The sequence below is a fragment of the Pundamilia nyererei genome, unplaced genomic scaffold (assembly GCF_000239375.1).
Source record: "Pundamilia nyererei isolate P.nyererei 1_Seehausen unplaced genomic scaffold, PunNye1.0 scaffold00283, whole genome shotgun sequence".
Classification (NCBI taxonomy): Eukaryota; Metazoa; Chordata; class Actinopteri; order Cichliformes; family Cichlidae; genus Pundamilia; species Pundamilia nyererei.
The window spans coordinates 460798-481060 of record NW_005187684.1 but is presented as its reverse complement, the minus strand read 5'-3'; the positions used below and the strand labels follow the sequence as shown (position 1 = coordinate 481060).

Here is a 20263-nt window from a genome sequence, read left to right as displayed (position 1 = left end):
TGTGACACTGTCCTGAAAAATACAGCTGAAATACAACCTGTAGTGTAAAATATGGCAAAGGCAACCAGGGGGAATCATTGTTTTGGAGATGCTTCATAAAATAAATCAGCTTCACAACTGCAACTTGAAAAAACACAAAGCATTTTTTGGAATCCCCTTTTCTTTTGCACCTTGTTTCTTTAATGTGGACATGATACTTTGAATTGTTTTTAAGTGAGAAATCCTTTGCTTTCTTTAAAAATAGCTTTAAAGGATGTTTAGAAGTGAAAGCTGATGTACAGTATGTCCTTGCACTATGTTTCAGCGGATGTCTGCTCACTCTGGTATCCACACCACATTTGGCATTTCTCCCATATATAACTTTGTCGGGTAAGCATGCTGCATTGAATATAAGCAGTCCGCGAGAGCACATCACTCTGTGGTAGAAGAAGAAGACTTTTGCTTGTGGTAGGTTTGTCTTCTATCTGCTTTGGAACTGGTAGTATCTTCATTATTATTATAATAGTACTTAAATAAATACATTTATTTACTTTTTTAAAAACAAGTATTTTCCAAGTAATTGACAATATCTCATATGTGTTCAACAGGATTGTGCAATATAACATACTTTTGACAGAAACAGAGTCAGGTATGGACAACTTTTAACTATTTAAAATTGTCAGTATTTTATGTTTTATATTATTTGTCTTTGGGCAGCACGGTGGCACGGTGGTTAGCACTGTTGCCGCACAGCAAGAAGGTCCTGAGTTCAATTCCAACATCAGGCCGGGGTCTTTCTGTGTGGAGTTTGCATGTTCTCCCCGTGTTTGCGTGGGTTCCCACCGTCCAAAGACATGCAGCTTGTGGGGATAGGTTAATTGGAAAAAATCCAAATTGCCACTAGGTGTGAATGTGAGTGTGAATGGTTGTTTGTCCCTGTGTGTTGGCCCTGCGACAGACTGGCGTCTGGACTGGCCTGTCCAGGGTGTACCCGCCTCTCGCCCTATGACAGCTGGGATAGGCTCCAGCATGCCCCGTAACCCTGCAAAGGATAAGCGGAAGCGAATGGATGGATGGATGGATTATTTGTCTTTGATGTTAAGGTGTTAGCTGTCCACTCACAAGAACTCAACGATAACTCTAACATATTTGTCTAAGATTACACTTATTTGTCATAACATCATAGAAGTAAACCGCCACCATGAGTACGGACGCAGAGATGGCCGTTTATGGCAAAGCTGCCATTTACCTCCGTAAGCCAGAGAAGGAGAGAATTGAGGCTCAGAACAAACCTTTTGATGCCAAGACTGCCTGCTATGTGACTGATACCAAAGAGCTGTACTTGAAGGGTACTATCGTCAAGAAAGATGGTGCCAACGTCACCGTCAAAGTCTTGGACACTCAGGAGGTCGGTATAATAAAGTTAGAGTTTACTGAGAGTCAGATGTGACAAATTCTCATCGTGATCAATGTGCTGTTGCAGGAGAGGACAGTCAAAGAAGAAGACGTCTCCCCAATGAACCCTCCCAAGTTCGACAAAATTGAGGACATGGCCATGATGACCCACCTCAATGAAGCCTCTGTGCTGTATAACCTCAAAGAGCGTTATGCAGCATGGATGATCTATGTGAGACTGTCTTCCTAAGAAGCAAAACTTTTAAAATTACTCTTCTAACAGCAACTGTTAATTAACATCCACTTTTTAAAAAATCTCTTTAACCACTTTTAGACCTACTCTGGGTTGTTCTGCGCCACAGTAAATCCCTACAAGTGGCTCCCAGTGTACGACTCTGAAGTCGTCGCTGCCTATAGAGGCAAGAAGCGTATGGAGGCTCCACCCCACATCTTCTCTGTCTCTGACAACGCTTATCAGTTCATGCTTACTGGTATGCCTTTAACTCAAAAATCAAATATTTAATCATATATATGGTGATAACTACAGAAATACATAGTGAACTCCTTTTTCATTTTAACAGATAGGGAGAACCAGTCTGTCTTGATCACGTAAGTGTCACATTGTTTGACTTTGTTTAAAATAGTTCAGCATTTCAAACAAACTCTTAAAAGTATTTGTCTACACCCAGTGGAGAATCTGGTGCCGGAAAGACTGTGAACACCAAGCGTGTCATCCAGTACTTTGCCACTATCTCAGTTGGTGGAGATAAGAAGAAGGACCAAACATCCGGCAAAATGCAGGTACACAAACGTGATAAGATTAGTAAAATCATTACAAAATATACTTCAGTAAGAAAAATAATTTTCTCATATATTTCTTAAACCTGGGTTTAAGGGGTCCCTGGAGGATCAGATTATTGCAGCCAATCCCTTGCTGGAGGCTTACGGTAACGCCAAAACTGTGAGGAATGACAACTCTTCTCGTTTTGTAAGTATGGAGTGATCTTTAGATAGGAGAAATAGTGTTATGATTGTTGCGTGACTTTGACAGCTCCTTTTGTTCCAAACAGGGTAAATTCATCAGGATTCATTTTGGCACAACTGGCAAACTGGCTAGTGCTGATATTGAGACATGTAAGTGACAAATTCACAATGTGAGTAGTTCATCTGACTTTGGGACAAACTGTGACTTCAACATTTGATCAAAATCTGCAGATCTGCTGGAGAAGTCTAGAGTGACATTCCAGCTTCCCGATGAGAGAGGTTACCACATCTTCTACCAGATGATGACAAACCACAAGCCAGAGCTGCTTGGTAAGCAGCAAAACCAAAGTTGTTGCACAGTTCTCATTTTAAACAATTTATTAAACACTTGTGTTTTATTCTTTTTTCCAGAAATAGCCCTCATCACAACCAACCCCTACGACTTCCCCATGTGCAGCATGGGTCAGATTACTGTGGCCAGCATTGATGACAAAGTTGAGCTGGAAGCAACAGATGTGAGTGAGATTTGATTTATAATTAAAATATCAATGATGTTGTGTCTTTAAGAAAAAAAGTGTTTATGCAGTGTTTCATGTGGACACTTTTGAACAGAATGCTATTGACATCCTGGGCTTCAGTAATGAGGAGAAGATGAGCATCTACAAAATGACTGGTGCTGTGCTTCATCATGGTAACATGAAGTTCAAGCAGAAGCAGCGTGAGGAGCAAGCTGAGCCTGATGGCACAGAGGGTAAGTACTTAGTAAAAAAAATACTTGTGAATAAGAGCAGTATGGTTCCCAATTAGACTAAAAAATCCTTGTCACACACTGTATAATGTATGTACTGTATAATAATGTTATAAATTGCTGTTTTCAGATGCTGACAAGGTTGCTTACTTGCTGGGTTTGAACTCTGCTGACATGCTGAAGGCTCTGTGCTATCCCAGAGTGAAGGTCGGAAATGAGTATGTCACCAAGGGACAGACTGTACCTCAGGTAAATGAGACAAACTGGTACAAAAAACATGCGCTGCTTAAATCAGAGCGTATTTGGATCAAATGAAACATAGTCATGTACCAGATTTAATAGATAATTATTTGCCAGGTATATGTTTGTTAAATATTTGGTCTTAAATGCATTTTGTGATTCAATCAAATTTTCCCTTTTTATTTTTTTAGGTGCTGAACTCTGTGACAGCCCTGGCCAAGTCCATCTATGAAAAGATGTTCTTGTGGATGGTCATCCGTATCAACCAGATGTTGGACACAAAGCAGCAAAGGAATTACTTCATTGGTGTCCTGGATATTGCTGGCTTTGAGATCTTTGATGTAAGCTTTATTGCTAACAAATGGGGAAACTCTACTTCAATTATAAGATCCCGCTTAGTGATTTTTTCCCTACCCTTTTCTCCCCTCACAGTTCAACACCTTGGAACAACTGTGCATTAACTTCACCAATGAGAAACTGCAACAGTTTTTCAACCACCACATGTTCGTCCTGGAGCAAGAGGAGTACAAGAAGGAGGGTATTATCTGGGAGTTCATTGACTTTGGCATGGACTTGGCTGCCTGCATTGAGCTTATTGAAAAGGTATACTTCAAGTTCATGTTTGAATCTTATATCTTTTTTGTGTCAGTTTTGTTATAATAGAGGAAAAGTGCCACTTGGTGACATATCTCTTTTCTTTACCTTCATCAAGCCCATGGGCATCTTCTCCATCCTTGAAGAGGAGTGCATGTTCCCCAAGGCAACTGACACATCCTTCAAGAACAAACTATATGACCAGCATCTTGGCAAGTGCAAAGCATTTGAGAAGCCAAAACCTGCCAAGGGCAAGGCTGAGGCCCACTTCTCCCTGGTGCACTATGCTGGCACTGTGGACTACAACATCGGTGGCTGGCTGGATAAGAACAAGGACCCACTGAATGAGTCTGTGCTGCAACTTTACCAGAAGTCCTCAGTTAAACTGCTGAGTCTTCTGTATCCACCTGTAGTTGAAGGTATGATGTAACTGAAAACATACATTTTCCATATTCTACATGTTATTAAGTTTTGTTTGGTATTACGAGTCTCACAATGTTTTTAATTACAATTCACAAACAAAAAACAGAGACTGGCAAGAAGGGTGGCAAGAAGAAGGGTGGCTCCATGCAGACTGTGTCTTCACAGTTCAGGGTAAGGTTTGAGAAGTAAATTAAATGTAAAATAATACATTTTTTATTTTTACTTTTCATGACAAAAATGTACTTTTGTGTACCTACAGGAGAACTTGGGCAAGCTAATGACAAACCTGAGAAGCACCCATCCTCACTTTGTGCGTTGCCTGATCCCTAACGAGTCAAAGACTCCAGGTAACCCAACATAATTTGTGTGCCTGCATGCACAGGTTTGGATTAGAAAACAGCAAATTAGTGTTTGTTCACAGTATGAACTCAAACATTTTTGTTCTACAGGTCTGATGGAGAACTTCTTGGTCATCCACCAGCTCAGGTGTAACGGTGTGCTGGAGGGTATCAGAATCTGCAGAAAAGGTTTCCCCAGCAGAATCCTCTATGGTGACTTCAAACAGAGGTGCAATTAATATCCTCGTGGACTTTTGATTCAAAATATGATAAGAAAATGCTGACACTGACAAATCACTCTCTCACAAAAGATACAAGGTACTGAATGCCAGCGTCATCCCTGAGGGCCAGTTCATTGACAACAAGAAGGCTGCAGAGAAACTGCTTGGATCAATTGATGTTGATCACGACCAGTACAGATTTGGACACACTAAGGTAAACAGCCTGATTGCATTACTATAGATCCATGCATGAATATAAAATTACTTTTTTAATTTTTAAAAATCTGTCTGCTTAAAACAATTACTTTTGGACAAAACTGAAGGAAGTAAGGTCAGTGAACTGGATGAAAACTAAAAAGAAGCTCAAGTAAAACATCAACAAGTTTCCATCCCCAAATTTCAATAGCCCTGGATTTATTATCATAGTTACACATGAAGTTCAAATCAAAATTTTCCTATTTTTTCTCAAAGTACATTTAATCAACTATTTGACACATTTATCGTTATGTTTTCTTTTTTGTTTTAAAAATTCTTATTATTTTATGTGGCTCATTTGACATAAATTATGCTACTTTGTGCACACATGAGATATTGTATGGTAGACAATAAACCAACTCCCATATGTAATGCAGACGTGTCTACACAGGAGGCACAAGGTTTCTCAAATAGCATGTCATTAGTTTAGCAAGCCTTTCACTGTGTATGTTCATAAAATTCCGCAAACCTGATGTAGATTTACATTTACTTTCTGAATCATTTCTAATTGAACACTTACTATAATATAATTCTCTCTTGTGATCATTTAGGTGTTCTTCAAGGCTGGTCTCCTGGGTACCCTTGAGGAGATGAGAGATGAAAAGTTGGCAGCTCTGGTCACCATGACTCAGGCTGTCTGCCGTGGTTTCCTCATGAGAAAGGAGTATGTCAAAATGACGGAGAGGAGGTATGTTGAACACAGCAATTAAGAGCAATGAGCCAGAATAAAAACAGTGAAAAATAACTTTGTCAATAATGGAAATCTCTTGTGCACAGGGAGTCCATCTTCACCATCCAGTACAACATCCGCTCATTCATGAATGTCAAACACTGGCCATGGATGAAGGTGTACTACAAGATCAAGCCTCTGCTCAAGAGTGCTGAAACTGAGAAGGAGCTGCAGCAGATGAAGGAGAATTATGAGAAGATGAAAACAGATCTGGCTGCTGCCCTGGCCAAGAAGAAGGAACTAGAGGAGAAGATGGTGTCCCTTCTGCAGGAGAAGAACGATCTGCAGCTCCAAGTGGCATCTGTAAGTAGATATCAAGAGAAGCTGTGCCCTTTTATTTCGTTACCATAAAATGTTAACGTGTTCATGTGTGTTCTTCCAATGCAAACTAGGAATCAGAGAATCTCTCAGATGCTGAGGAGAGATGTGAGGGACTTATCAAGAGCAAGATTCAGCTGGAGGCAAAACTCAAAGAGGTAACTGAGAGACTGGAGGATGAAGAAGAAATCAATGCCGAGCTCACTGGCAAGAAGAGAAAGCTGGAGGATGAATGCTCTGAGCTCAAGAAAGATATCGATGACCTGGAGCTTACCTTGGCTAAAGTAGAGAAGGAGAAACATGCCACTGAGAACAAGGTTTGACATTTGGATTATACCTAGCAGATTAAACAACATGTATACAACAATACAGTCACATGTTAATAACACTGTAATTGCAAATGTAGGTGAAGAATCTGACTGAAGAGATGGCTTCTCAAGATGAGAGCATCGCTAAGCTGACTAAGGAGAAGAAAGCTCTTCAGGAGGCTCATCAGCAGACTCTTGATGACCTCCAGTCTGAGGAAGACAAAGTCAACACTCTGACCAAGTCCAAGACCAAGCTTGAGCAGCAAGTTGATGATGTAAGTTGAAAATGTCACAGGTGATGGCAAAACAGAGAGAGAAAAGAAACCTCTTCTTGAACAAGAGAATAACAAAGTCATGTCATTGTGCAGCTTGAGGGTTCTCTGGAACAAGAGAAGAAGCTTCGTATGGACCTTGAGAGAGCCAAGAGGAAGCTGGAGGGTGATCTGAAGCTCGCCCAGGAATCCATTATGGATCTTGAGAATGACAAGCAGCAGTCTGATGAGAAACTGAAAAAGTACTTTCATTTTTCCCCCTTTATGACAAGCATCCTTCTAAGGATTGGACATAATATGTACATTTATTAATTATGCAACTTATTATTTTCACAGGAAAGACTTTGAAATCAGTCAGCTCCTTAGCAAGATTGAGGATGAGCAGTCAATGGGTGCCCAGCTTCAGAAGAAGATCAAGGAGCTTCAGGTAGATGATACATGATGTTACATCAAATGATAGTCCATACATATTTTCTGCGTTGTACTTTAAATTTGAAAGTTTACTCATAGGAGACACACATCTAATCCAACAGGCTCGTATTGAAGAGCTGGAGGAGGAGATTGAGGCTGAACGTGCTGCTCGCGCCAAGGTTGAGAAGCAGAGAGCTGACCTCTCCAGGGAACTTGAAGAGATCAGTGAAAGGCTGGAGGAAGCAGGTGGTGCAACTGCTGCTCAGATTGAGATGAACAAGAAGCGTGAAGCTGAGTTCCAGAAGCTCCGTCGTGACCTGGAGGAGTCTACTCTGCAGCATGAAGCCACCGCTGCTGCTCTGCGCAAGAAGCAGGCTGACAGCGTTGCTGAGCTGGGAGAGCAGATCGACAACCTCCAACGTGTGAAGCAGAAGCTTGAGAAGGAAAAGAGTGAATACAAGATGGAGATTGACGACCTGTCCAGCAACATGGAAGCTGTCGCTAAAGCAAAGGTAAACAACAAAATGCATTTATTTTAATACTTAAATCACCAGCAAATAGTGATGATATAAAATCTTGTCACTGATGAATCTTTTTCTCCCTCTCTAGGGAAATCTTGAAAAGATGTGCCGTACTCTTGAGGACCAACTTAGTGAACTGAAGGCCAAAAACGATGAAAATGTCCGTCAGATCAATGATTTGGGTGCACAGAGAGCACGTCTGCTTACTGAAAATGGTTTGTATAAGACAACATGCAGTGATCCGAACTTAGTCCTTTATAGTGATCTTCTGTTTTCGATAGAAAAACTGAACACAAACTAAAGTTTGATGACTATTTTTACACAAGGTGAGTTCAGCCGCCAGATTGAAGAGAAAGAAGCTCTCGTCTCTCAGCTGACCAGAGGCAAACAGGCCTTCACACAGCAGATTGAGGAGCTGAAGAGACACATTGAAGAGGAGATTAAGGTAAGAAACACTTCAATGGAGGCTGGTATGGCTTACCAGACAGAGCAGGTGATCCCTATGCTGTAAGGCCCAAGTTTGAATCCATCATAAATGGTAAAAGTGCGTATAGTTTTTTGTTGGTAATTCCGACATTTTGCTCATGCAATGATGTGTCTTACACCAGGCCAAGAATGCCCTTGCCCATGCACTGCAGTCAGCTCGCCACGACTGTGACCTGCTGAGGGAACAGTTTGAAGAGGAGCAGGAGGCCAAGGCTGAGCTGCAGCGTTCAATGTCCAAGGCCAACAGTGAGGTGGCTCAGTGGAGAAGCAAATATGAAACTGATGCTATCCAGCGCACTGAGGAGCTTGAGGAAGCCAAGTGAGTATTTAGTTAGTAAGAATGTGAGCAAAAAACAAGTAAAACAATAAGCTTTTACTGAAACAATGTTTTTTCATAAAGGAAAAAGCTGGCCCAGCGCCTTCAGGAGGCAGAGGAGCAGATCGAGGCCGTTAACTCCAAGTGTGCTTCTCTGGAGAAGACCAAACAGAGGCTCCAGAGTGAAGTGGAGGACCTCATGATTGATGTGGAGAGAGCTAATGGCCTGGCCGCTAACCTGGACAAGAAGCAGAGGAACTTTGACAAGGTACCATCATTTACTTTGCTTGAACAAGACACAAACTCATGGTTTCTCTTAGTATGGGTGAATAACTGCATCGAATGTATATATAGGTGTTGGCAGAGTGGAAACAGAAGTATGAGGAGGGTCAGGCAGAGGTGGAAGGAGCTCAGAAGGAGGCTCGTTCTCTCAGCACTGAACTGTTCAAGATGAAGAACTCCTATGAGGAAGCCTTGGATCAGCTGGAGACCATGAAGCGTGAAAACAAGAACCTGCAACGTGAGTTCCTACTATGCTGTGCAAGTAACGTGTGTTCATTTTTAATGTCTTAAGACTAAACAATATCACACATGCCTCTGCAGAGGAGATCTCCGATCTGACTGAACAGATTGGTGAGACTGGAAAGAGCATTCATGAGTTGGAGAAGGCCAAGAAGCAGGTGGAGACAGAGAAGTCTGAGATCCAGACAGCTCTTGAAGAGGCTGAGGTAAATCTTTGTCTGAGGAGCTCCTCTGAAAATAAATATTCAGTTATACACAAGTAAAATCTACAAATGCAGAGATGAATATCTTTTCATATTCATTCTTTCATATGATTAGGGAACTCTGGAGCACGAAGAGTCTAAGATCCTGCGTGTTCAGCTGGAGCTCAACCAGGTCAAAGGTGAAGTAGACAGGAAGCTGGCAGAGAAAGATGAAGAGATTGAGCAGATCAAGAGGAACAGCCAGAGAGTGACTGACTCCATGCAGAGCACTCTGGATTCTGAGGTCAGGAGCAGGAATGATGCCCTGAGAATCAAGAAGAAGATGGAGGGTGATCTGAATGAGATGGAGATTCAGCTGAGCCATGCTAATCGCCAGGCTGCTGAGTCCCAGAAACAGCTGAGAAATGTCCAGGCACAGCTGAAGGTATGATAGAGCACATAGCTGTTGTACACAAGTGCATTTTTTTATTCATGTGAATATAATTTTGATATTCTTTTTTACTAGGATGCACAATTGCACCTGGATGATGCTGTCAGGTCTCAGGATGACCTCAAGGAACAAGCTGCTATGGTGGAGCGCAGGAACGGTCTCATGGTAGCTGAAATTGAGGAGCTTAGAGCTGCCCTGGAACAGACAGAGAGAAGCCGCAAAATCGCTGAGCAGGAGCTGGTGGACGCCAGTGAGCGTGTTGGTCTGCTGCACTCTCAGGTGAACATTTTTGAAGAGACACTTTAATTGTTTCTTTAGACAAACTTAAAATGAACATCCTAAAATGTAAACTTTCCATGTCTTAGAACACAAGCCTTCTGAATACCAAGAAGAAGCTTGAGGCTGACCTGGTTCAGATCCAGAGTGAAGTGGATGACACTGTTCAGGAAGCAAGAAATGCAGAGGATAAGGCCAAGAAGGCCATCACTGATGTAGGTTTATATACATGTCCACTATGACGATACAACTCAGCTTTGTCTTCATCACTCTGTTAATTGAGGTCATGTTTTCAAGGCTGCTGTGATGGCTGAGGAGCTGAAGAAGGAGCAGGACACTAGTGCTCACCTGGAGAGGATGAAGAAGAACCTTGAGGCTGCTGTTAAGGACCTGCAGCACCGCCTGGATGAGGCTGAGAATCTGGCTATGAAGGGTGGCAAGAAACAGCTCCAGAAACTTGAGTCCAGGGTAAGAAGAATGTGCAGCTGAAAAATATGTGTGAAAACACACACATATATAAACCATGGATTTTAAAAGTTTGCTCAATTTTCTGAAGGTGCGTGAGCTGGAGGCTGAGGTTGAAGCTGAGCAGAGGCGTGGTGCAGATGCTGTTAAGGGTGTCCGTAAATATGAGAGGAGAGTGAAGGAGCTCACCTATCAGGTAAAGCACATTAACATTTTACATCCATCCATTCTGTTCCACTTATCCTTATCAGGGTCGCGGGGGGCTGGAGCCTTTTCCAGCAACCAGTGGATCACATTTTTAAAATGTGTTTTCTTTTATAGACTGAGGAGGACAAGAAGAACATTAATAGGCTGCAGGATCTGGTTGACAAGCTGCAGCTCAAGGTGAAGGCCTACAAGAGACAGGCTGAGGAAGCGGTAAGGACCACACACAGAAAAAACCCCCTCAACTCTATGTCAGATTTTAGTTTTGTGCAAACAAACTGTCATCGTTTTGGACACTAAGAAATTTTGACTTATTACAATGTTACAGGAGGAGCAGGCCAATGTCCATCTGTCCAAGTACAGGAAGATCCAGCATGAGCTTGAGGAGGCCGAGGAACGTGCCGACATTGCCGAGTCCCAGGTCAACAAGCTGAGAGCTAAGAGCCGTGACTCTGGCAAGGTAAATGTACACACACTTTAGACTTTGCACAAAGTTATAAGAAGAAATATCCCAATTCTGCTTCGAATTTCATAAAATTGGATACAGACAATAATTTGATTTGTTTTCACTGAATGCTCCGTTTTTATACACACTGTATACACATATGTACTGTTTTCTTTTGTTCTACAGGGAAAAGATGCAGCTGAGTAAAGCACACGTGTGAACTGTGCATTTCTAATCATATAATATGATGTGAAATACACTCCAATAAAATATTTTTTATCACAATTTCCTGTCTGTGATATTTTCATAGTAATAAACAAGAGAGTAAACATGACACACGGGTAATCTAAGTGCTAATGAATCTTTACTGAGGTATCCTGCATTCAGTTATTAATTTAGGCATGAATACATAGAAGTATATCTCAATTAACATCTTAGGACTTTGAGCACAAACAACTCAGAGCGAAGATACTCCAGAGGGACTCGTGAATGTAGATAAGAAGTTAGAGACAGTGGTTTGGGAGGGAAAAAACAATCACAATAACCTGCACTTAAAGAATCAACATGAACATAAATAAATAGGTAACATTAATAACTTCATTCAAAATGCATTCTTGTGTATTTTAAGCTTTCTTTGTAATCCAGTGCTCTAGCTTGAAAAACATACCCCACATAATCCGTTTCAAATTCAGCTACAGAATGTGTGCAGTGAAAAAAAGTGACACACCGAGTTTGAGAAGAATGTTTAACAAAGAGCTTATTTTACTCATTGGATCACATTTTAAAAAGAGCCTGGCTTTCTGCATAACAATCATAATGAGGATTCAAAACTAATCGTTGCTGTTGGTGAAGCACATGCTAGCTGAATGAGACTGGCATAGCTAAAATAAAAGCAATACAACACTGTACCTGTATATTACTCACCTGACCATGGGTTTTTGCTCTTTGCTGTGTGGATATTCTCCCTGGTTTCCTAAACCTTTGTCCAATCATGCTCAGCTCATTTCTGGCTTCTTTTTCTTTTCTCATTAATGGATTGGCTGATAAAGCATCCTGCCTGACAGCCTAAAAAAGGAGACTTAAAAGCAGAAGCAAGTCTTTTAAAACATGTATTCAAAGTTGTTGTTTTTTTGTTTGTTTTTTTATTTCTTCATTTTTGATAACTTCAATTATTGGGATTAGTCAACTGGAAAATTCAAAGAAATTATGATGGTGCTGATATTCCACGTGTGGCTTTGTCACTTCCACTTAATCACCTTATTTCAAAGGTACATATTCTATACTTTTTAATTCTTTTGAAAATTTGCGGTAATTACTTTAATTTTTTTCTGTCCAGTCACTTTATTTTGCTATTTTGTAAACTTTTCATTAATGTATGTTTTTATTTCATACTTAAATTGTAACTGTAAATGTAATTAGTATTTCTCACACTTTGTCTTCGCACACAGTCGCCCGCTTGTGTTCAATTTATCACACATGCGCACAAAATGGCGCACTCTAGCCACAGAGCAGGGTGAGGACATGTTGATTATCAGGAGAAAAAGTCAACATACTTGTAATTTTAGTGCTTTTAAGCACTTATTATTTAAATTATTCAGTTGTGCTGGACCCTTCATACAAAAAGAGTGATATGCAGAACACTCTTTTATCGCAGCACTGCCATTCTGCTAAAAATGATATCACGTTAATCATGGCTTAATACTCCAATAACATTATTGTGACCGTTACCAAATGATGGAATTTATTAAGGATTCATGGGAAGTTTTAAACAACTGCATTCTATCTTGTGAAGTTAATGTCTCATATATTACATTTCATAGAATAAATTGTGGATTAAAAGATACACATTGTATAAAAAAAAAAAAAAAAGCAACTAATCATCATAACTGTGGCATTCATTATTTTTTCGAGTCCTCTCGTACTGATCTAGGTACACGCTAATTACATGTAGATAGCAACAAGTACAGTTTCTGCTTTAGCAACCAAAATAAACATTTGAACCAACAGTTCGTCAATAATGCCTCTCATAAACTGAGTAATGAGAGTAATGTTAGTGTGGCATTGAGAAAGTGGAGCATTGTTACAAACATCACGTTTACCGTTGAGTAGCAGTAAGTACGGAGAGTAATAAAGTTTTGTGTCACTGTGAGATCAGGAGGACAAGCATGTCTGGTCTTTACCTCAGCAAGTGCAGATGCCTGAACAGTCTGATACACATGCTTTCAGGGTAAAAACATACAAATACAACACTCCATGATGATAGCGGTGGTTTTGCTGTGTTTCAGATCAGTAGGCCATGCCACTTTGCTACTGGCTGACGTACTGAGCGCATCATCAAAGTCCAGTGCTCATCTTCTGAACTCTTCTCCTTCCCCACACTCAGCTGTCCGATCAGCTGTTTGGCTGATTTGCTTGTTGGGCGAGTTTCATATATAGAGACCAAAATTTTACACCGCTCCAGATGAACCTCTGGCAAGGAGAACAAGAGGACCTCATTGAAAACAGTCACCAGGCACCGAGCCACTGTAGAGCTTTTCTGGTACTTTAGCTTGAACTGATTGCACTGGACGCTGATCCTGGCATACAGGGCTGTGCAACACACACATACACAGATTACATGAATTTATAACCGTATGTGCATCAAAGCTGGTGTCTTTTTTGTGTGAAGGTGTCTTTTTTTAATTTACCTGCATTTGGGGATATCTCAGAAAGGACAGTTTTGACCTTTAGCAGGCCAACCTCCAGCCTCTGAGACGTGGGAAGAAATTTCAGGGACAAAAGCACCTCTCCAACAAGATCCTTTGGAGAACGCATCAGTATAATGTACATTTATGCACAGTTTTTAAAAAAAAAAGTGATATAGTTGCTGGCACAAACATAAATGACAGTATTCAGCAGGGCTAAAAATCACCACATAAGCACAAAATGTATTAAATGGCCACAGTCATAACTCAAAAGTATAACATCTTTTTCTTTTGTTTGATCTTAAATTAAAGAGGCAAAGGTCATCCTGTGGTTTCAGTTGCACTAGTGTTACAAATATATTTTTCTTTTCTTTGAGCAATTAAAAATATATTACATGAATTATTATTGCCCCAATATAATAATTCATTATTATAGTAAGATAGATGCTTAGACGGATGCCATGTTCAGTTATTGAAATATCATTGACAATAATGATGGCACCATACGATCCACAAATTACACAAACCAGTAAAAGTTAAACTAAATTTTCTGTGGAAAATAAAATTCTAGCTACACAAATGCACTTTTGGGTTCACCTGTGCAATTCTAAATTACTCCTAATATTTTGCCTCACTCGTGGTACATTAATGCTGTGGACAAAATATTAGGCATAGGTACTATAAACACTAACAAAAATTATTGCTTTTCTGAAAATGGAACAATTTTTGTGTGGACTATGAAGAAGGATTATATAGTTATAACAATGTACTCTATTATATTTTTACTATCATCTGTCACGTCTGTAAATGTCTGTTTAATTATTTCCATTTACACAATGAATATTAGCTTTCCTTTTTATTATTATGGCTAAATATAGTTAATATATAGTTTTATAATCATATTGACATACTCTGTATTTCACCTTTACATAACATCAACTACTTGAGATGCTACTGAAAGCCAGTCCTGTGTGCATGCTGTGTGTTGTGTGTGTGCGCCCCCTGCAGTACCTTCTGGGGTATCTTTAGATCCTCCTGTAGTTCCAGAGGGTAGGAGATGTTGAGCTGTCCTAAAGGAACCCTCACATCTCCTAACACTGTGTTTCTGGAGAATTTATCAAAGTCTCTTACCTGAGATGCATACAGACACCTGATAAATGATTTACACCACAACAGATAAAAACATTTATCATTCATACTTTTTTCTCTCAACAAGTGAAAAGAGACTAAAGTACTGTAACATAGCTGTAGTGCTTATGGCTTTAAATTCTCTGGCCCTTGAAATGTGACAGCTAACATGCAAACTGCATGCATGATTTAATACAAGCAATACCGTTTGAGTCCTGAACAAATATTTTTTAAGAATGAGAGATATGTAGTGCAGAACCTCCATCCTTAGGTTGATGTGATGAAGCTTTTCCTCTTGTAAAACACAGCTGAACTGGTCTCCAAATAAAGGGTTACAGCTGCCTTTCACAATGCGAGTACGCCACTCCTGCAGTACTGTCCACAGAACAGGCGACAAGCCTTCCCCCTAAGAGGATCACACCAGTAATTTATGACACCTTTGTCTTTAGTACAGAGATGCTGTGCTGAATGAAAACTCAAAGACAGCGTGGATTGTATTTTTAAAATATATATCAAGAAAAGGAAGAAAATAAGTTCACGGAAAATAATAATACGACAAACTTACCTCTTCATCTTTAAAGCCCTCGACTTCTACAGCCTCTGATCCTGCCCACATGAGCAGTATTTTAACAAATGGTTGGAGGGTTCGGCTCTCACTCTGTTCCAAAAGCCCCTCCACCTGCAGCACGGTGACCACCAGACGTGACTGCATCTGATCATAGTAGACGGAGAATCGTAATGATCCATCCACCTGATACGGGAGGATATGTTAGGAAAGACCCAAAGACTGTAGTTGATTTTGCCTGAAACTGTGTCATCAGTCATTTACTGTTAATCTTATTTTGTGAGGATTGATGGGACATTTTTTTTTAATGATGTTTAAATTTCTGTTACATACTCAAATAGGAAAAGAATTAGGAAAAGAATGTAAAATTAAATTCAGCCTGCTTATCTTTTAGTCAACCTGATTCATCCTGAATATCTAAACAGATGCCAGAAGGATTTACAGGACATTTAGCTCAGAGATCTTTGGTTGACAGAAGATGAATCCTAATGACTGTGGTGAGGTGCTTGTACAGCCAGAGAAATGAGTCTACACATGTATCTGTGAGCATAAGTGTAATTCATGCACAAGTGCAAGGGTATCTGTATGCATACTTACACTGCATTTTTTAACTTGTCTCTCTATAAACTCACTCTTGGCGCCACCATGTGGTTATGTTTATGGTTTACTAGTAAGAGAGCAGCTTGTAGCGTTTACCTAAACGTTGGCATCTCTATTTAATGATAGGAAAATCTCAATTTTACACCACTTAATTAATCTGACAGCTTTATTTAGCAGACTTTAAATAAAAAAAAGTGATACATTCATAACATATTTTAAAAAGCTGTGCATAATTGGTGCTCATTGCCGGATGTTGCTGGTGTTGTTTTATGAATCTTTAAGTTTTGGATCTTTAAATAACTGTAGAAACACCAACAGAGCAACACTGCACTAAATGAATATACTTCCTGTTTTGTCTCTCATTAATAATTTCACTGGACCTTGGGTTTCTGTCTGTCCAAAATAAAATATATAAACTGGATAAAATACCAGTTTTACCTTTTGAATAGTTGCCTGCTCTTCTTTGTCTCCAGCTGCCTCGGTGGATGCTAAGGAGGGAAACGAGGGCTGAGACAGGTAGCGACTCAGTCTGTGGGCCTCTGTGCTGACATCCTCCAGCTGCAGGCACACACAAATGGGCACTATTTACCCAGGAATTAAGAAAGAAAGCAGGCTAGTTGTATAAGCCTTTATAACACAGAGCACAATTAATTTTTAAGCCTCTACTCTTTAAAGACTCACATCTGTCGAGGAAATACTTAGATATTTCACATGTACACGCTGTCATGATGGATCTGGTTTCATGTACATAGCAGTCAAGGGTATTAATTTATAACTGTCCTTAGACTAGAGTCCTTCACTTGCATCATAGTTGTTATTGCCTGCTCTATCACAAAGGTGCTCAAGGTGATTTAGATGTAGTAGCTTCAGCTTGTAATACTACATTAAAATGCTGCCTACATTCAGGTTTACATCTGTGGTCCTCAATTTTCATCACTCTTAATTTAGCTATCATTTGCCGTTGTTCTAACACTCTACATGGAAGTTTTTACACTCAGCAGAACTTTTCCTGACACAGGTCAGTCATGTGGTATGAAGCAAACAGCAGACTATCCAAATAAACTGCCCGACTTCTCAAACACATCCACACAAACACCCCACCCAGCCTGTGGTTTACTTATCTGCCTTCTGTCTGACAGTCCTCTAAAACAGTCCTTAGTAAAGTTACATGCTAAATGCTGACTTCTGTGGTACAAAATATATTAAAACTCTTAATTGTGTGGTATTTATATCATCCTGTTTTACTAATTTCCTACTGAAAATTCTCATGTTTAAGTAAATTGGCATTACCTGATCACACCGTGAATCTACAATTTTCAGAAAAATTCACTTCATTTTTTTTACGCAGTCCTAAATATTTCCTGCATTTCTCACCAATTCTGTTCCAGAATCTTATTGTAACTCAATAACTGTGTCCAAAAGAAATTAGCAGCAATATATTACATTTCAGAGATTCACCTTGTTCAGATGCACAAATCCCAACTATCAACTGAAAGACAGCAGATTCCTCGAAGCAGGATTTTCTCTTAACCTGGTTTATACAGTCTGGTCAAGACCATGTGCACATTAGTGCTCAATTGTGAAAACGTTTCCTCTTACTTTGGTACTTGGAGCTCCTGTGTAGTTTCCTGTTGTCGTTGGCCCTTCGTCTGAATACAGCAAATCATTATGCCCTATCGCAGAAAACAGACACAACCATACATTTAATAATTTGTGTCACAGTCCCTCTGGCTTGTCAATATGCACTACACTGAGTATTACTGTAATTCCTACTCACCTGCATCTTGCTGGGTGTATGTAGTGTATTTCTCTGTGCAGAATCTGTAGATCTGCCAGGCTAAGATGCCCAGAGCCAGCAGTAGGAGAATGATGGAGATACCCAGAATGCAGTATTTGACCACATCAGAAAATGGCATTCTCAGCTCTCCAGCTTTTGAAAACAGCTCCATAGGAGCTGGGTAGTCTATAAGAGTCACCATGGCTTTTTGCGGCCATGTGGTCTGCACATACCTCTGCAATACAGGAACACAGAGCATGTGAGGACCATAGCTGGGTGGATTAAAGGACCTGCTAATAGCAGGTATGTAATGTAATGTATTTAAAAAAAATATACAGTGCTTAAAAAAATTATTAGACTACTATCCATGTAATGCCACAGTGAATTAAACTAACATTAATGTTTAATCCATCAGCACTATAATCAAAATTATTATTGTTGTTGTTATCCACAAGTTTTCAAATTTGCTGTTACAAAAAAGCCGGAAAAAATAGTAAAGCATGTTGCTTTTTAAAAAAAAATTAAGATTCCAACAATACATTGTTTCTGATGTTAACCAACAGTGGAATTTACAAAAATATTCAGCACTGATTTTGAAATGATCATCTAGTTAGGAAGAATCAATTAATGTCGATTAATCTATTACAGTTTCAGATCGCATGTGTATGACAATATAAAGTTTGAAGATGTTACTTGGACACTTGGGAACTGGATTTAAAAAAAAAATCTATTCTCATATTTTTAGACTAATAGCTAATAATACGTATCAACACATTATTAAAATATAGCAAAGGACACTCAGTGACAGATCATTGACCAATAATTAAAATCTCGGCTGGTCTTTTGGTCATTGGTCTTTTTCGCTGAAAACTTTTTGGTAAAAGTAAAAAAAAACCAAACCCATTAACTGCACTCTCCTCAAAGAGAAAATCAAACAAGCATTGCAGGGAAAAACAATGTTCTAGTTGTTGGTGACTGTTGTTATAATTTGGCCTAACTAATTGAATCCACAGTCCAGTTTTGAGGCACGGAACTTGGATTGAATGCACATAATATATAATAATAAAGCACAAATGAGTCTAGACATATATCAGCTTAACTACTGTTTTCCTTCATGTTGAATGTAGTAAAGCAGAGCCTGATGAACATTTTTCTACAACTTTCTTAGTATGAAAGTATGAAAAAAAGATCATTTTTCTTCTAAAGCTGTTATATACAGTTAGTGGCATTAACAAAGTTTTACACCTGTACCTTTACCAAAAATTCCAGACATGTGCACACTAAATACCTACCAAATGTCCAAACGCCCTGGTATTATCTGAGCGTTCCCTCAGGTAAAGAAAAACAGTACAGCTGTATCTCTTTTTTAAAAAATGCTTAATTCCTATCAGAAATAGTTTCGTCAAAGAGCACTGGACCTGCTCTGTGCAACATGACAGAAAACGTAGTACCTAATGTTTCTATTAAGACAAAGTAAAAATCTAAGGCAATTTTACAATGTGTTGCTAGGTCACAGAATTTAAAAGGACAGGTAAAAGGTAAAAACAGACATACACTTCACTACTGCACAGACCTTCTGTTGCTGCTTGAATCGTGGCTAAAATTGCTTTAAGGACAGTTAAATATTTACCTGTGATAAGTTAAAAACTGAGGTCTCCTTTTTCTTCTTTCCTTTTCCTGTGCTATAAATCCATTGTGTGCGCACTTACATCTCCACAGAAACAAAAGAACTTCTCTGCAAAGAGAAATTCAAACTAGTACCTTATCATGTAACTGTTGCTCCTACTTTGGTCACTCTACACTCACACACAGACACACACACGCGCACACATAGACACACACCCTCCCTCTCTCTCTCTCTTTCACCTAACACATGACTATCAACACACCATTCTGGGCAGACTGGTTTGATTAGATACAAATTACATTTCAGAGAGCTTAGCTCAGTGTGACCTGATCCCAACCTCTCTTCTTCGTAAAGATTCCTCTGCAGGCCTGTTAACTGAATGTTCAGGTTAGATACTTCAGAAGTGAATTATTGAAACTTGGAAAATAAGCATTTTCTAAGTTGCATGTTCAGTTACAGCTCTGCTTTATCATCTCTGTGGCCAAGCTGGCTGCAGATACAGGTGTTATAAAAAGACAGTGGTAACGTACTTTCAACAGCTTAAAGGTCAGCCAGGATCATGCCCTGTTTGTCTTAAAACACTTCCCTTGAAATTGTCTTGCTGAATGGTCACCTAATATGTTGCAGGACTGCTTGCTGACAGCAAGGCCTGCAAATGGGAAAAGGAAATGTATGTAAAAATTGGCCTATCAAGTAACACTTAAGACAGGTAAAGTGTTTTTAGAAAAATGAGAAAGAAAACCTTGATGACTAAGCTTTCTCATTTCCTTGTCACTCTCAGAATTAACATTGCTTTTA

General features: G+C 39.6%; 2 protein-coding genes across 3 annotated transcripts; one reads left to right on the top strand and one right to left on the bottom strand.

Annotated features, from left to right (window-relative positions):
• The first annotated feature begins 389 nt into the window (after positions 1–389).
• On the top strand, positions 390–11369 carry LOC102198497 (myosin heavy chain, fast skeletal muscle-like). Its single transcript, XM_005750649.2, has 41 exons — positions 390–447; positions 588–628; positions 1166–1387; positions 1463–1606; positions 1709–1865; positions 1956–1983; positions 2064–2175; positions 2270–2362; positions 2445–2508; positions 2590–2688; positions 2770–2873; positions 2971–3109; positions 3237–3355; positions 3538–3687; positions 3779–3949; positions 4059–4359; positions 4470–4534; positions 4623–4710; positions 4813–4930; positions 5013–5136; positions 5729–5865; positions 5955–6210; positions 6300–6542; positions 6632–6808; positions 6902–7047; positions 7142–7232; positions 7339–7728; positions 7826–7952; positions 8064–8182; positions 8346–8542; positions 8624–8807; positions 8894–9059; positions 9143–9267; positions 9380–9688; positions 9770–9973; positions 10060–10185; positions 10268–10438; positions 10527–10631; positions 10757–10852; positions 10968–11099; positions 11271–11369. Exons 3-41 carry the CDS (start codon positions 1181–1183, stop codon positions 11289–11291), a joined length of 5805 nt encoding a protein of 1934 aa, XP_005750706.1. The 5' UTR covers positions 390–447; positions 588–628; positions 1166–1180; the 3' UTR covers positions 11292–11369.
• Positions 11370–12810: 1441 nt separating this feature from the next.
• syt19 (synaptotagmin XIX) lies at positions 12811–19628 on the bottom strand. Of its 2 annotated transcripts, none has more exons than XM_005750647.1 (9): positions 19469–19628; positions 17839–18073; positions 17661–17734; positions 16500–16619; positions 15462–15647; positions 15156–15302; positions 14780–14899; positions 13772–13883; positions 12811–13673 (listed from the first exon to the last, which is right to left on the bottom strand). In XM_005750647.1, the coding sequence occupies exons 2-9, from the start codon at positions 18038–18040 to the stop codon at positions 13366–13368; spliced, it is 1269 nt and encodes a 422-aa protein (XP_005750704.1). In that variant the 5' UTR covers positions 18041–18073; positions 19469–19628; the 3' UTR covers positions 12811–13365. The 2 variants fall into 2 exon arrangements, with proteins under 2 accessions (XP_005750704.1, XP_005750705.1); XM_005750648.1 differs by having other exon boundaries at positions 15462–15608.
• Between the last annotated feature and the right edge of the window lie 635 nt (positions 19629–20263).

Bases quoted from the DNA above. Each gene is read 5' to 3' on its own strand.
- syt19 (XM_005750647.1), bottom strand. From the start codon at position 18,040: ATGGTGACTCTTATAGACTACCCAGCTCCTATGGAGCTGTTTTCAAAA. The intron at 17,735-17,838 runs GTGAGTAGGAAT...TTTCTGCGATAG, and splicing joins ATACACCCAGCAAGATGCAG to GGCATAATGATTTGCTGTAT. The intron at 14,900-15,155 runs GTTCTGCACTAC...TATGCATCTCAG, and splicing joins ACATCAACCTAAGGATGGAG to GTAAGAGACTTTGATAAATT.
- LOC102198497 (XM_005750649.2), top strand. From the start codon at position 1,181: ATGAGTACGGACGCAGAGATGGCCGTTTATGGCAAAGCTGCCATTTAC. The intron at 1,388-1,462 runs GTCGGTATAATA...GTGCTGTTGCAG, and splicing joins AAGTCTTGGACACTCAGGAG to GAGAGGACAGTCAAAGAAGA. The intron at 2,363-2,444 runs GTAAGTATGGAG...TGTTCCAAACAG, and splicing joins ATGACAACTCTTCTCGTTTT to GGTAAATTCATCAGGATTCA.